This window comes from Theobroma umbraticum, unplaced genomic scaffold (genome assembly GCF_002168275.2).
Source record: "Theobroma umbraticum cultivar Fairchild unplaced genomic scaffold, ASM216827v3 scaffold_146.0, whole genome shotgun sequence".
Lineage (NCBI taxonomy): Eukaryota > Viridiplantae > Streptophyta > Magnoliopsida > Malvales > Malvaceae > Theobroma > Theobroma umbraticum.
In genome coordinates this window covers 6,431,335-6,447,220 of record NW_018397265.1, presented here as the reverse complement: position 1 = coordinate 6,447,220, position 15,886 = coordinate 6,431,335, and the positions used below count along the sequence as shown (strand labels likewise).

General features: G+C 35.6%; 2 protein-coding genes across 2 annotated transcripts; one reads left to right on the top strand and one right to left on the bottom strand.

Moving 5' to 3' along the window:
• The first annotated feature begins 940 nt into the window (after positions 1–940).
• On the top strand, positions 941–4,917 carry ESP1 (hydroxyproline-rich glycoprotein family protein). The gene is given in 13 exon segments (XM_021436386.2): positions 941–1,102; positions 1,251–1,328; positions 1,929–1,967; positions 2,055–2,094; positions 2,097–2,174; positions 2,177–2,226; positions 2,228–2,351; positions 2,354–2,395; positions 2,398–2,591; positions 2,594–2,623; positions 2,715–2,813; positions 3,967–4,149; positions 4,248–4,917. Coding segments are annotated over 13 exon segments (1,176 nt in total). The 5' UTR covers positions 941–1,009; the 3' UTR covers positions 4,374–4,917.
• A 100-nt stretch (positions 4,918–5,017) lies between these two features.
• On the bottom strand, positions 5,018–11,961 carry EMB1865 (CRS1 / YhbY (CRM) domain-containing protein). Its single transcript, XM_021436385.2, has 10 exons — positions 10,993–11,961; positions 9,861–10,329; positions 9,642–9,772; positions 8,049–8,393; positions 7,471–7,627; positions 7,100–7,392; positions 6,952–7,011; positions 6,056–6,139; positions 5,627–5,873; positions 5,018–5,446 (listed from the first exon to the last, which is right to left on the bottom strand). The coding sequence occupies exons 1-9, from the start codon at positions 11,833–11,835 to the stop codon at positions 5,688–5,690; spliced, it is 2,568 nt and encodes an 855-aa protein (XP_021292060.1). The 5' UTR covers positions 11,836–11,961; the 3' UTR covers positions 5,018–5,446; positions 5,627–5,687.
• Between the last annotated feature and the right edge of the window lie 3,925 nt (positions 11,962–15,886).

Sequence of the window (15,886 nt, the reverse complement as noted above, 5' to 3'; positions counted from 1 at the left end):
TGACATGTATTGTTGAAAAAATATTTTTCAAAAAAAAAGTCAAAATATTCTGTAGCATAAAAGAAGTTTGATGCAAAAAAAAAATTTGTTTTTAATGTTAAATTCCTTGTATTGAGGTCATAGGGTGGATGTTTAAGAAGGTGTAAAAGCTATATACACTGACCACAAGGAAGAATTATTTCACTTCCCACTAATTAGTAAATATGTATATGCAAGAAACTGTATGAATTTCTCAATATTCAATTACAAGCTAGTAAACACAGAAACTTAATAATTTTAAGAAACACTAATTCTATATAAAGAAGAGAATATATATATATATATATATATATGTATATATGAAATTGAGGTAGAATCTACTTACAATATCAGTGTAAAGTTAGTTAAAGTTTTATATATTCATATCTCTTTTGATATAATTTATATTTAATTAATCCGATGGTTAATTTTATATTCTATTTATAGAAACATATAAATATTTGTTTGATAACATGAAAATTGCAAATGATGAAAAAACATTAAAACAATAGTATTCTCGTTAGGTATGGTGTGGATGTAAGATTAACTCAAAACTTTATATACATGATAAGTACGATAAACCGATAAATTTAATAATTATTTTCTTAAAATATTAATTGTACATAAAATTATAAAAGAATATAAAACTAATTTAGTTTTGCATGGGTATAACTTGAGCCCTCTTCTTTGGGATTAATCCCCACATTTGATTCAAGGCAAAATCAAGCCAACATTATATTAAAGCTAATAGACAAATTTTCCTTTGCTCTAAACAATAGCTTAACCCTCAAACCCTAACTCCAAATTTTCTCCTTAATTGGGTCAAAAATTGAATGGGCTTGGATCTCTTTTTAAGCCTGTAAGGAGGCCCGAATGCTTTATAAGTGGGCTAAGGCTTATCCAATTCCACTTTGCAAATCAACACCTCAGATCAAAGCCTGAAGTCAGGTTAGGATTTCTCTTTCTCTCGCTGAAAGAGTCGACAGAGACAATGGCGGGAAAGCAATTGGCCGGCGAAGGCTTGCCGGCGAACATCGCCGGAATGTCAAAGAACCAACTTTACGACATTATGTCCCAGATGAAGGCACTCTCTCTTTCTGTGTTTTATTTGATTTCAAAACTTTTCTTTTCTTTTCTTCCAAACGCCGCTTTCTTCGCCATAAGATTTAAATGGCAATTTACATTTATTATTAATTTTTATCTGATTATTATTCTTTTTGGGTTATATGCAGACGCTTATAGAACAGAACCATCAACAGGCGAGGCAGATCCTTATCCAAAACCCTTACTTGACTAAAGCCCTTTTCCAGGTTTTCCCTTTTTTTTCCTTCTTTTTATCGAATTTAATATGCCTTTTCGTTTTCCTTTCCAAAATTATTGTTATTTTTGCTTACAAGGTTAAATTTTGATACCTTACGTGATTGTTGCATGCTATTGTTAGGGAATTGCATGACCCTTTAGCTTTACAATCTCAATATCTCCTTGTAGGCTGAATTGTGAACCTTAGTTTCTTTTTTTTTTTTTTTCCTATAGTGGTTGAGAGTATCCAGTCACTAAGAATCTGAGGGGCATTGACAGTGAATGTGTTTTTTATTCAATGTATTTTCTCGTCTTATCTCCTGGGTTTTTATGTAAGTTTGTGTGCCTTAGTGTGGGCAATTAGGTTTTTGAAGTTGGTTTTCTGATTATGGGATGTTTGTAGTTCTTGTTGCAACTCACTATGTGCTAGAAACTGTCATCATGGAAATATCAATCTTGATGGATTAGATGCAGTGCTGCATAGTTTGTTGGTTAATCACCTTTCTTTTGTTTTAAATTGCATCTTTTTAGATGGTGTAGTGTTGAATCTTTAGAAGCTTTCTATCTGTAGTCAGGTTCTTTTTTTTTTTAAAATATTCTTGTTGTTTCAGGCTCAGATTATGCTTGGAATGGTTAAGCCCCCTCAAGTGGTATGCTTTTGTTCTCTATGAAATTGTTGTCTTTGTAATTTTATGTTGGGGACTGTGCCAGTGTTCTGAATATCTGTCTGTGTTTAGATTCCCACCATTCAGCCACCTGCACCACAACATTCTCAGCAATCGCTCAACCACTCCCACAGCCAAACTTGCAGCCAGCACCATCATTGCCAGTTCAGGTTGGGTTGCAGGACCTAGCTGCTGCTCTCAGACCCAACCACCTATAAGGAAGCAGCATCAAAACCAAACTGGTCACACAGATCTCATCTGCTGCTGTTCCTGCAGCAAACCTTCCACCTCAATCTATGCCACCACATTCCCTGCAGACACCACAGCAGACTAAGGGACATTTGAATCCTCCAATGTCCCTTCCGCAATCCTCCAACTCCCAAATGTTCCTCCACTTCCCCTTCATTCGTCTTCACAGCCCCGCATCATCATCAAACCCATATGCCCACTGCCTCGAGCCAGTTGCAGCAGCCAGTACAGACAACCGGAATTCCTCATATGCCTCTGCAGCTGCCAATGCCACCACAGGCAAGACCAACTTCGGTGCCAGCTTTCCATCATCAGTATGCTCCACAAATGGGTCCTAATGTGGGTTTCCAGCACCCTGGTGCTCCCAGCATCCTTCACAGCCAATGTTCCATGTAAGTCAAAAGTTACATTGTGGAAGTCAGTCTTGGGGTTCTCCCTTGTAACATATTTTGTAACGATTCCCCTTATTGTTGAATTGCTCAGTCAGGTAATAAACCTCCTTCTGGCCTTGGACCCTCTTTTCCACAAGGACAGTTACCCCTTCCAAATCAGCCGCCACCTCAATCGATATATCAAAATCAGGTATGTGAATACTTTAGTTCTTTGATATATGCTTGTTTGATCACTTAGTAAATGTTTGATGTATGTTGGTTTGATCATGTAGTGAATGTTTGATATACATTGGTTCCAATCACGTAGTAAATGTTTGATGTGTATTGGTTCAATCACGTAGTGAAGCATTCTTTTGGGGCTGATTACAAAAGTCGGCTTGTTTTATTTTTTCTTTATTATGCTTTATGGCATGACTGAGTGAATGGTTCTAAACACTCTGTAGTATAACCTTAAGTCTGAAGTAGATTCAATTGCTTTTTATCGGGCATGGGCAATCTGTCAATATTAATCCCCCTTCTGCTAGGAGCATAAGTTAGGGTTTTTTTTTTTTTTTTGGTGCTTTAAAATTGAAAAGCTGTCAAAACAGTGGATTCCTTTTCATTCGTCTGAAAGTCATAAAATTACTCTACTCTACTAATATTTACCATGTCAACGGCAACTTTGCTATATGATTGTTGAGCTAATTGATTTTGTGCCTCATGAGAAATTGTGGCAATCTGTTTTGTTTTCGTTTTCCTTAATAATCAAATATGATTTTGTTTTTTACTATTTACTTTTATTTTATAGTAACTCTTTTAGGAAGCAAAAAGTAAATAATATTGAAAATAAATTAGCAAATGGAATAACCTAGTGGAGTTTTAAACTCCTAAACTTTATTTTCTTTTTTCTATTGAAAATAAAATTCCATCTCTCATGGAATGGTATCCTATGGGAAATAACTATGCCTAACACATGATTAATTTTCATGTTAATACTGAACTTGGGCTATGTTAAACTTCTCTGAAAATTTTGATAAAACTGCCATGTTTAATTTCAATTCTGATGAATAATATAATGAGGAAAGATGCTATTAAGTCTTTGATTTATAAATTTTTGATGTCGGGGAAGGGACAAAAAATGCCAGTTCCTATTGCACTTTTCTTTCTCCAGCTGTCTTTTTAGTATTATTTTTCAACTCTTTTCGACCTGTCCTTGTTAATGGTTATACCAAATATTTGTTCCTTTGGGTTGTCTAATACATGCCTTTGACTCAGATTTTATAAGCCTCATATAATTGGTCTATTGCCAAATTGAGTTTGCTAATTGACAAGTTTTTTGGAACATATTGTGTGTATTCTTTCAGGCAGGTGGCTTGCATTTAGGATCTGAGTTTGGCAACCAGGTTGGAGGTTCGATGCAAGCGGATAGAGGATCTTCTTGGATGTCCAGCCAACCAGAGAATTTGACACTAACACAGCTCCAAGGACAATCTCCATTAGTTCCCAGTCAGATGGGTCCAGGAAATCAGCCCCTTCGCCCTGCATCGGTGATTATCTAGACTTTGAGTTTCATTTCAGCAAAAATAATGTGTCTATAGCTCAAATTGTCCCATTAACAGTTTGATTTTCCATTGGCTCTTTATAGTTGACTCCTGAGATGGAGAAGGCACTACTTCAGCAGGTCATGAGCCTCACTCCAGAACAAATTAATCTCTTGCCTCCAGAGCAAAGGAATCAAGTGCTTCAGCTCCAGCAGATTCTGCGCCAATGAGGAGGCTCTACTTCCAGCAGATCATGAGCTGCACTGCAGAACGGATTAATCTCTTTCCTCCAGAACAATGGATATATTCCCCAGACATAGCTGTGAGGAGCCATGTGAAGATGATAACTGATCTGACAGACAAATCACAAACGATAGAATATTGTTTTGCTGCTGTGATACAGCTGCCAATTCAGCATATGCAGCAGGGATTCATACAGATGCATTTCATCTTAATCTCGCTTGAGCCTTTGGTATGTTATACGTAGGTTGGTGGCTTTTGTAAGTTGATTGTTAGGCCCAGATTTGTGGGACTCTTACCAAGTTATGTTTCTTTAATTTGTTGTAAGTTGAACAGAGGGAAGATGCATTTCATTTTTCCGTCTTGGCTTTTGTTCTATTGATGTTTCTTTAGCTTTAGCAATTAGAAATTGAAAATCAAACTCGTTTTTGAAATTTAAAAGATTTGAGCTCAAGCAATTTGAGTTACAGAATCAGGATGATGCAGAGAAAGCCTCTGGGCATATTGCTTATAGCCCAGCACCATATTTGCCCATATTGCTTTGACTCTTACCTTTTTCCTTGATATGCTTGCGCGCAGTATGTATGGAAGTTCGACCCCAGAGAAAAATATACATGTACAAGTAACATAGGTCTAAGCCAAATAGACAGCACCAATGATGGAATTTCATTGTATTAACACCAAAATATACAGTAGTTACAATATATCAAAGTGCTTTTACAGTGGGGAAAATTATTTTCCCCCTAATTGAAAATGAAATACATTTATTAAATATGGACTGCGATAAGTTTTGAGCGGGAAAAACTGCCCATACGGAACTTGAAGCTCTGTGGCCACCAAGTTTCGGATTTTCGAAAATTAGCATCATTCTTGATGCGGTTAAATGAACAGATCACTGCAGAAAATGGGGCTGGTTCTATACAAAGACAAAAGCCATTTCATGGCAGTTGAAGCATTAATGCCAGTCATGTAAGCCCTTCCGCCCCATTTAACAAGCAGAGCAACTTGGGAAGAAGAATCATCCATGATATACATTCCAGCCCAAGCCGTCCCAATATTCAACCTGCTCAGGTCAAAGGAATATAATATAAATGAAGATAAGAATGCGTAACTGACTTTATTGAAAAAAAAAAGAAAGAAAAGAAAACAGAAAAACATTGATGCTTTTACAGCTTCTGGATGCATAATTCCTGAAGAACCGGGTAACAGATATTAGAAAGATTAAATGAAAGAAGATAATTACCTCAAAGGGCTATGGAGAACCAAAAAACCATCTTTTCACTTCAAAATTTTCAGAAACTCGATCAAAAACATCCGTGTGAATTGATTTTTTCAGAGTTTGATTGTAAAGAATCTTCATCAGCTTCCAAGTCAATGTTGATAGCCTCATCTTCATCATCATCAAACTCACTATCCTCTTCATCGTCATCAAACTTAGCATCATATTCATCATCACCATCAGATGCCATATATGAAGCTTCATCCTCACTCTGCAAATGAGTACTTGACAAATTATTTCTTACAAAGAAACATCTTTTTTTCCAAAACAAAATAATTAACAATCTCAAAGAACCGTGCTGAAGCTTCAAACCGAAAACCATCCCCGACTCAAAGAACCATCCTGTGCAACAAATATCCAAGACAAGGATAGTAGCAAAATAGAGTATCTCACTTGGATGAGTTCTGAGACAGGATAAAACTTGCCATGCTCGCCTGAGACCTGGCTATCATCATCCTCAACATCTTGAGAGGCACCCTATAGAATCAACAATAGTTTCTCTAGTTTACTTTAAGCATAATGAGACAGAAAACATGGATAAGGATCTACACTTAGAGTATAAAAATTCATACAGAATCAGGACCTAGCAGAGTTACTTAGTCTTTTCCGATCAGTAAGGGAAAGCAACATAAATCTATATGGCACACCAGTAAACCATAAAGTATGCAGCATCATGAGTAGATTAACAATCATATTATTGCTTCAAAAATGCTAGCCAATGTTAGTTCAATTTTTGATTCACTTAATGTTTATGAATGGAAGATATTTATGCATTTTTTTCTTCACTTACAAAAAAAGAAAGGCAGAACCATTTTGCTTGAAATTCCACCATTTTAGAGATTCATGGCAAGGATATTTGAAAACCAATCATTCCTATTGACTGGCTTGGTGTTACTCACTATGGGATTTCCACCGCACAAAAACCACAAAATTTACAATCAGTGCACCATTAAATTCAACAATATAGTTTGTACCTTCTCTGATCTCCTATAAGGAAATTTATCTGAGTCATTGGAGGTTTTAACTATGACGATCAGAACTCCTAAAATAGAAACCAGAATACAAGTGTACAAGACAACTGAACTCTGAGTAACCTCAGCTTTCAATTCAGTGGAACTAAAGTTTTTACAACCAGCTGGTTTCAACAATTTTAGAAATTACTGGGGACAAGAATAGCTTGAAGTCCATAACACTTGCTAAGAATAACTTTTGCATTGGGTATGCACATACATCTAACATAAAAGTTAGAGTCTCAGTAATTGACTATACACAGGAAAAGCAGCACTTACGATTTCCTTTTTCATTTCCTCTATGGTTTTCTCTAGTTCAGAAATATGCTGACTCAGAGCCTGCAAATAGTATGATGTAAGACATAACAGTTATATGGAACCATTGTTATGAAGTATAACAATAAAATCAGAACGTAAGAGATCATACCTCATGGCGTTGCATTGCTACCGAGCGCTTCAATGCCTTTGCCTTTGTTAGAAGGTTTCTTGGCCTCAGGCTAATGGGCCGACGGTAATTCTTTCCACGATAGTAAATAAGAGCATATCCTTTGGGGACCCTTTCAATCGCCACCAGTATCCCACCACTCTCAAACTCCAATAACCTTGCTGTATCTTCAACAAATGCAAGGGTCTTTTGTTTGCTTATTAGCTTCACAAGTTCTCTGTGCTTCCAATGCAAATGCATATTCTCGATAACACCATCAAAAACCCCACGAATACCTGACATATTATTACACAAACCATCAGAATTTTAACTCTAAATCCAAATTTCAATAACCAAACTAAAAGATTACACACCAAGAGGTAAGTATGGTTTCATTCTTAAACCAACTCTGCGAAACATAACCCGCTCCTCATCAGTGATTGTTTCTTGGTCATAATCAGGAGCAGCAGGGATCATGGAGGCTTCTATTTTAGCTAATAGTCTCTCTGCTCTAAGCATTTTGGCTTGGGCCTGTTTGTGCATTCAAGCATTCAATTAACATTGTAATAAATAAATAAATTAACTAAAACAAACTTTCAACTTTGAGCAGGTATAACCATGGACAAGTGTTTAGTAAACAGCAACTACCAGATCCACTAAGCAGGAAATTGATAATATTCAAGAATTAATAACAAAACTGAACACCAAAAACAGCAGTCTCCTTCATATCTTTAAAAACAGTTAATCAAAACAATCTTATTTGGAATATGAGACAAGAGATAGCAAAGCAGTTAAGTTCCAAGAAGCTAACATGCTGGTACAGTAAAAGAAGGTTTTATGGTTGATTTTCAATGGTTTAAGATAACAACAAAATTAGTGAATACTTTCAAACATGCCTATTCTTTTCTAAAAATTTTCATTTCAACCATCAGGATTTGGATATTAAACTTACAACAGCCAGTTTATGTTCGACGCGTTTTACAAGTCTAGCATGCTTAGCTTTGGAAGCTTCTTCAATCATCTTTTCACGTTCTTCTGCAGATATTTCTCTTCCCCAGCGGGCTTGAGCTTCATAAAACTCAGCCAAAGTACCTGCAGGTGCCTGTCCTTTATCTTCACCTGATTGAGCTGGCTCAACTGCTCTGATCCGCACTTTCTCCTCAACATCTTGAATCTGTTTTGTCAACTCCTGTCTTTCTGCTAGAGCAGCCGCAACACTTGTTGGAAGGAAATCTTTTCCACGGTATATGACAATGAAATACTTATTTCTGAGCAGCAATACACCTCCAGTTAAGTTCTGCAAAATTGTCAGCGTGCATAAGCAGTATATTTTTCTGCCTCCTTTTGAAAGTACAGCATAGCTTATATCGTGAAGATTCCAAAGAAAGACATGGAAAAATATTATATAGGGGGGAAAACAGGTGAGTCATCACATAACTGTGGTGGTAAATGTTTCTTTCTACAATGTTGGGCGAAAGTTAAAATGCTCTTGTAAGCAGCTTTGTCAAAGCCTGTGTCCCTCTTCATTCAAGTTTCACTTTACATCCTCTAGGCTCTTGTTCCATCAAAATGAGATTATTACACTTCTCTGTTACAAATCATCAAATTAACTATCAATTGCTATCTTGCATGTATGCTTGTCAACTAATATAAGTTTCTAATGTCTTAAAATTAAATGAGGTTTGGTTTACATGAAAAAGAAACAATTAGTTTCTTCCCATGAGTAAATATTTTGACCTAGTTGATTGTTTTGTATTCTTGCTCAACTTACTGCATGCTGCAGATAATCAGGTGCCCACAAAGCCTTCTTGGCTACAGTAAAATAGTAATAACCTCAAGAGAAATTATCAACATTCTCCTGTAAGAATATCATGGAATAATCAATTTTTTTGGAAGGATCAGTTGAAAGAGGTTTGGCATGATAACATTCAGTTTAAGTAGGGCTGATGAGTGGTAGAGGTAGGCCAAAGATCATACAGGTAGAAGTCATAGCAACAGATCTATTATCTTTCGATCATACTATGAATATAATCTTTGATCAAACATAATGGAGAAAGAGAATTTTTGTAGTTGAACCCGAAATAAGTTGGTGTTTAAGCTTAACTGAATTAGGTTGAGCATTGCAGGAACCGGTTGAAAACTATTCACCAATAGCACGAATCAGGTAAAGCTGTGTGGTAGCCAAAAGGTTGCAACAATGGTGAAAATAATCTGCTTTCATTATGGGGATTGAAACTAGATTTATCCTTAAAATGGCAACAAAGCATATATTTGAACTTTGATATAAGAAACCATGCCATGAACCACAGCAGCATAGGAATGCAATAAGATGATTTAACAATGGCATCATGTTGAACATGATTTTAAGAGTAATTCTTAAAAGTAAAAGGTTCTGCATAGGCGATCATAGTTTTGCATCCTGCTAGGACACTTGGCATTTTTCTGTTCACACAATGGCTTAGATTAAGAAACAAATGATGGGCAGAAGAATAAGAACATATTAAAAACAAGTTACCAAAGCCTTTTAAGTTTTAATAGGACATACCTTTAGCTCCTCAGCCATAAGCTTGTTATTTGTATTCTGAATACCACGTTTTACAGCAATCTTCGCAACAAGGCTTTTCTCCCAAAGTTTAATTATCGCAGCTGCCAATCCCTGGTGGTTCCTATTCCTCCCTGTAAGAATATTTACATAGACAAACTTTATTTAATGTCACAAACGGACAAGGTAAAATAAAAAAGCATGGACCAGAGGAGAACATACCTAGGGCAAAATGACAAGGAATTGATTTAGCAAGTTTCCGTAAATTTGTCATCTCTGCATTGGTAAGCCGTGGTCTCATTCCAGTAGGAAGAAGCCTGAAAGGTGTCTTATAACCAGGAATCTTTTGAGGAAGTAAATCAGCATCAACTGGAAGAACTCCTGTACCCCACCACTCAGCAAACCGAGGTCCTAGACCATCTAGTAGGCTGTTATACTCAGCTTCTTCTTCAGTCATGCTGTCACTACGTTCAGGCTTTACCACAACTGGTTCACACTTTTCTGAAGTTGAAGTTGTGCCAGTTTCGCTTCCCCTTACTGCATTGCTAGCAGTAGAAACATCTGGGATAAAAAGAGCTTCTCCTTCTCTATCAATAGATTGGGATCTAGAAGAAGGACCTTCATAGTTACTTCCACGGTAGACTACCATAACACTTCCAGATCTCCACAAGACTAAGCCTCCTGTACGACGCTGATCATCAATTCAAGCAGTGAATATTAGGTTGTAATAGGGACTCAGAGCTGTGACATCAACCAAGCACAGATGCATAAAATTACAAAATTTAGCTATTTGAGTTACTTCAAAATGTACACAAAAACATGAACAATTTAATCCGCCACTCGGCATTAAAGACTAAATGGTATATTGCTTATGTGACAAGCTACTTTCTTTATCATGTCCAATAAGCAATCGACATGTTCATCAAACATTTGATTCAGCCATATAAAATACTGCTGTGTAAAACAATTCAAGACTAAACTAGATTCCTTTGGTACCATCTCATTCCTTAGCTAACGAAATCTAATTCACACTAATATTAGATTTCTTCCATATCTCATCCCTTATAAACCACGTAAAACCAAAAGGCTTAATGCATCAACCAATCTACTCTACAAAAACAAAATCTTATTATAACTGTTCACCTCCATCATAACACCACTAGTTTTTTTCCTTTAGAACAGAAAATCTTAGCTATAACCTTAATTCCAAGACTATGAATAAGCCTTAAGTCATCCACCTAAATGAAAGACAAAAAATTCGATACTAACAAACGAATAACATAATTTCAAATGCAGGCGAAAACAAGAACACAAAAACCATCCAGCATTTCCAAAAACTAAAGCAACAACCAACCTCAACAATCTCATGGGCAGTCTTCATATCTGTGGCCAGAACCTCATGAAACTTAAGCCTAACTAGCTCCTCCTTCCTCCATTTATCATGAATCTTCTCCAAAACCGCCTGCGTAATCCCCGCCTTCGGCACATTGATTCTTTCCCTTAAATACATCCCCATCCTCCTCAACCTCCTCAGCTCCTCATCCTCAATCGTCAGCTCCGCCAATGTCGGTGCCCTTACTCTCCTCTTCTTCACTCCTAAAACCCCCTCCTTCACCACCTCCACCTCCACCTCCGCCTCGTCTCGCTCCCACGGCAGCACACCCTCATCCTTTTCTCTCTCTATCAGCATCGTATCAGGGCGGACCCACTCTCTTTTCAACAAATCACCTAACCTCTCTTCTCCGGTCACCGGCGTTGAATTATTGTGGTCCGTTTCATCTTCTTCTTCGTCTTCGTCGTCTGATCCTAAACCTAAGTTTCGCAACCTGAGAACGATTCTTTCTATCGCACTTTGGCCTTTATCTTTATCGAAATTTCGAGTTTCGACATCCGTCTTATCATTACCGTCCGATGGAATGACTTTCTGGGAAGGAGGGGACCAGGCTTGGAGCGAAGAGGAGGAGGCGGTGGAGTTAGGAGGCACGGAGGCTTGCTGGTCCCACGGGTAAGAATAGTGGTTGAACTTGGAGCTAGGACTATTTCCAGTTCGGAGAGAAGAGAAAGGCCTGACGAAGCGAAATGACGGTTTTGGGAAGAAGAGGTTGAGGGAAGAAGAAGAGCAGGAGTAAGAGTAAGAGGCGAAAGGAAGTGAGGTTCTGAGTGGCATTTCCGTAAATTTTGTCGTCGCGAAGGCCATTCTTTTTATTTGGATTTTAAGGTTGGTTTCGTCATTGAGGAATCTTCGCCATTGTTTTGGCTGCAGAGAGTGGAAGCATTGAAAACCTTGGAAGCAAGCCGTTTTCAGTTGCAGGGAGAGATAAGCTTTTCTTTTTCTTTTTTTTTTTAATTTTTTTTTATATTTTGGATATTTTGTGGTATGGGTTGTTGGCTGATTTGGCCCATGGGCTTTCATTTTTTTTTGTTGCTAATTGGGCTTCACATTGCTCAGGTTTTCTTCTTCTTCTTTTTTTAATTTTAAAATTTTAATAGGTAATGTTATTGTTGTATATATTTAATTTTGAAAATTATAAAAAAACAAAGCACTATCAACCTATGAGTAAAACTTTATTTTTTATAATTTTCGAAATTATAAAGATATATCGGGCATACATTTTTGTGATTTTAACGTTTTTAATATGAAATTATAAAATTCATTTTTTCTCAATAAGCACCTCATGAGTTGTTTATACAGTAAAATTACAAATATATATATATATATTGAAAGGAATTACAAATATATTTTAAAGTCTGACTAAATAGGTTAATTTTGAGTTGAAAGTGTTTGGATCATTTTACTAGATAAAATTAAAATCACAAAAGATATAAATGGAATTTATTTAATTATAAAATAAGGGTGATATACACTTAAAATTAGGCCTTATGTACTTTGCACTATGTTTTTTTTGTTCTATATTTATTTTTTATTTTGGTTTTACATCAGCAATTAGAAATTGCATCATTCGCCAAAGTATTTTTTTTTTTGCACATGTTTTCTACATTTAATTGTTTTCAAGAAATCAATTTTTTTTTTGCACCAAATTGAAATGGGAATGAAGACAAATAATTTAATTTATTTCAATTAAATATTAATGAATTAAAAAGTGCTAACCAAATTAAGATCCAAAGCAAAATCAAGTTTGAGTAATAGTATCTTTTAATTAAATAATTAGTTTGAAATGGAGGATCAATGTATAAATGATAATATTGAAATTAAGGAAGAGGTGCTTAATGCTAAAAATATCATGAATTTTTGGCTAATTTATGATCAAATTTCCATCTCCAAAATCTAAAATCATCGAATTTACAAGTTTAACATATTTACAATTCATTTTAGAGACAAATACAGATTTGTGCTGAAGAATATTATTACATATATAAAATTTGGAATATTCAAAAGTTAAAAAAATATTTTAATTTCATAGTAATTGCGATTGTATCCGTAAATCAATTATACGATCATTTAGGGTTTTCGAGTTGAGACCTTTTCTTCCACCTAATCCAAAAAATGAAAAGAAAAAGATAATAAGAAGTCTTGCAATCTTATTATTATCATTATTAATTTTGAAGTGAGATTTAGGCGAAGAATGTCTTCAATAACAACAAATGTTTTGCAAAGAAATGAGGGTTGAAGAAGATGAGATACCTGTCGTTTGAGGGCCTTCAGCTGCAAATTGAGAGCTTTTCTCTTTTCCAAGTAATCCTTTACTTTCTCTATTGACTGATTGAACCATTGCATGGGGGAAACAAGTTTCAAACATTATTTATTATACGTTGGTTTTTAATATAGAAAAGGGAAACAAAACCATGAAGAACAAACGTATTGATTGAGATTTACATACGTCTAAAAGATCACGTTTCTGTTGTTCCCAGAAAACTACTTCTTTTGCCATTTCTTCTTTCGACTGCAAAACTCAAATCCATTTTCGTTAAATTCCATTTCTCTTTGTTGCCTTACTTTGTTTCTTGAAATCCTTCAGACTATATTTATGGATGGTAGATAATAAAGTTTAAGGGAGAGGAGAACAGTAGTGAAGCAGAAAATTACCTTCCTCTTGGCACGCTTTTTACTAGGTACGAAGATATTATTAGCCTCCGGCACTGTGCTTGGCTCTGCTTTGATTTTTCCGGACCCCTTTAATCAGTTTTTTTGGTACAAATTAATAATGTAATTTGAAGGTTAAAAAAAAAAACTATAAACAAATAAAGGATATTTACAGGAAATTCGAGACCTACCCGAACTAAATGACCTCTGGGCACAGCTAGCTTACCCAATCCTTCTTCAAATTCCTCACTGGCCTGAGGAAAAAAGGAAAAATCATTTTATTCAACTTGGTGAACACAGGCAACAACCAAATCCTTTCATTTATAGACATGACTGTACTTGCAGAAAATTAATGAAGAAATAGACTTACCCTTTTATTGCAAGTCTTTTTTATCCTCATGACACTTTTAGGATGAATATCTATTTTAGAATTACGAGGCTTATTTTCAATTTGTATTTGTCTCTGAGCATAACGAATTCCAGAAGGAGAGTTGTATCTTATTTTTATTTTTATAACCTTGTATTGGGGATTAAAAGAAGTGTTTGGTTCATGATCTGGAAGTTCAAGGCTTGGAGTTTTAACTTTGATTTCAGAAGAATTCTCTGCAATATATGGGACATGCTGATCATCCGTACCATGCTTCGAATTCTCACTATGGAATTCCAACTGTGAAGCAACACTAAGATGAGAAAGGCTTTCTTTAATGGCTGATCTTCTTGCTTTAATTCCCCATCTTGGAAATACAGGTTCTATTGACAGATTAGACAATTCTAGCAAGATATTGGCGACCTCTTTCTCAGTATCAGTGGCATTATCAAACAAGTCTGGATTGTTCATCATTATGGTTTTCAATGTTCCTTTTTTCTTCTTATGGAAGAAGAGTTTGGGTATATTGACAGAAACAAGAGATATCAATAAGAAAATTTTATTGTCACTAACTTATCAATCTCCAATAGGGTTTTTTCTTTTCAACAATGGAAGAAGAATTTGATAAACGTGGAGAGAATAGTTACATGATATCTACTTATTCATGTTCAAAAACCAGAAAGTCCTATTTATAAGTCAAGATGTCTCTTCCCAATATACACGACTGTTCCAGCAGACATGTTCAACAGATACAAATTTCTATTTTCCTTGTTTCGCACAAAAATAATTGATTCTTTTCCAAGGAACTGCTATCTTCTATGTATCTGTCTGTATCCCTGTTAAGCTCAATGTTTATTGGCGCCCTGCTGCTGTTCTTTCCTTGAGTGGCATTTGAAAACAGCTGCTCTGCTGATCTTTATCTTTCTGATCAGACTCTGTATCTTATTCACACTAAGAAATAACCTTCTGATCCTTATCTTTCAAAAGTTTTTTAATGTATAAAACCATTTCAATAAGAAAGTACAGTAATTAATAAAAGTTAAAATTAATTTCTATTCGCTAAATGAATTGGAAGTTAGACTAAAATATTGTAAACCTTTTTGGTGTTATGTAAGAGGAAGTCTAAAGGGAGAGGGAAAAGATATTCATATCTCGCATCTTAACACTTTAAGAATACTAGCAATACAAAACAACAAAATATTGAACCATTTGCAGATTATCCAGCAAACATTGTTTGGTTTATTGGGGGCATCATGGCAAGGTGTTGCTGCTACATTCTTTGTCTCTTTGCTAAGTTTCCATGCCATCCTAGGAACACAAACTAACCCAAAGGTTAAACAATGGACGATAAAGAAACTTATAGATAAATGCATGTTTATATTATAAAATTTCAAGAGAACAAGCTACAGTAAAGATAGCAAAATGATATTTGAAACTTGAATAAGTATTTTTTGAATTGCAAAATTTGAGGCTCGAATTCTGATGTTTGAGATGGGGGAGGAATTGGATGAGAATTATGAGATGGAAGATGACTAACTCTTATTGTGTTGCAAAATATTAAATATCATATATATGTATAGAAAAAAAGTTGGATAATAATTTGATGAAATGATTTTGGTATTGGGAAAAGATTGAGTAGTGTCAAATGAAACCAACATTAATTAAGTGTATAATCTGGTATGGCTGATAGGAGGAGGCTGGTTTTTTCAAAAGCGGCAGACTTCATATTTGTGCTGGTATATGGCTACTTCCAAGTAGAGAGAATGCTCATATCTTGACTGGAAGAAAGAGTACCGTTATGGAGGTTTGATTTCTGATTTTCAGAATTGATGGTGGCCT

Excerpts from the sequence above, each read along its gene's own strand:
- EMB1865 (XM_021436385.2), bottom strand. The coding sequence starts at position 11,835 with ATGGCCTTCGCGACGACAAAATTTACGGAAATGCCACTCAGAACCTCA. Across the intron at positions 8,394-9,641 it reads TTATGGCTGAGGAGCTAAAG|AACTTAACTGGAGGTGTATT; the intron begins GTATGTCCTATT and ends ACAATTTTGCAG. Across the intron at positions 6,140-6,951 it reads AGGAAATGAAAAAGGAAATC|GGTGCCTCTCAAGATGTTGA; the intron begins GTAAGTGCTGCT and ends TTGATTCTATAG.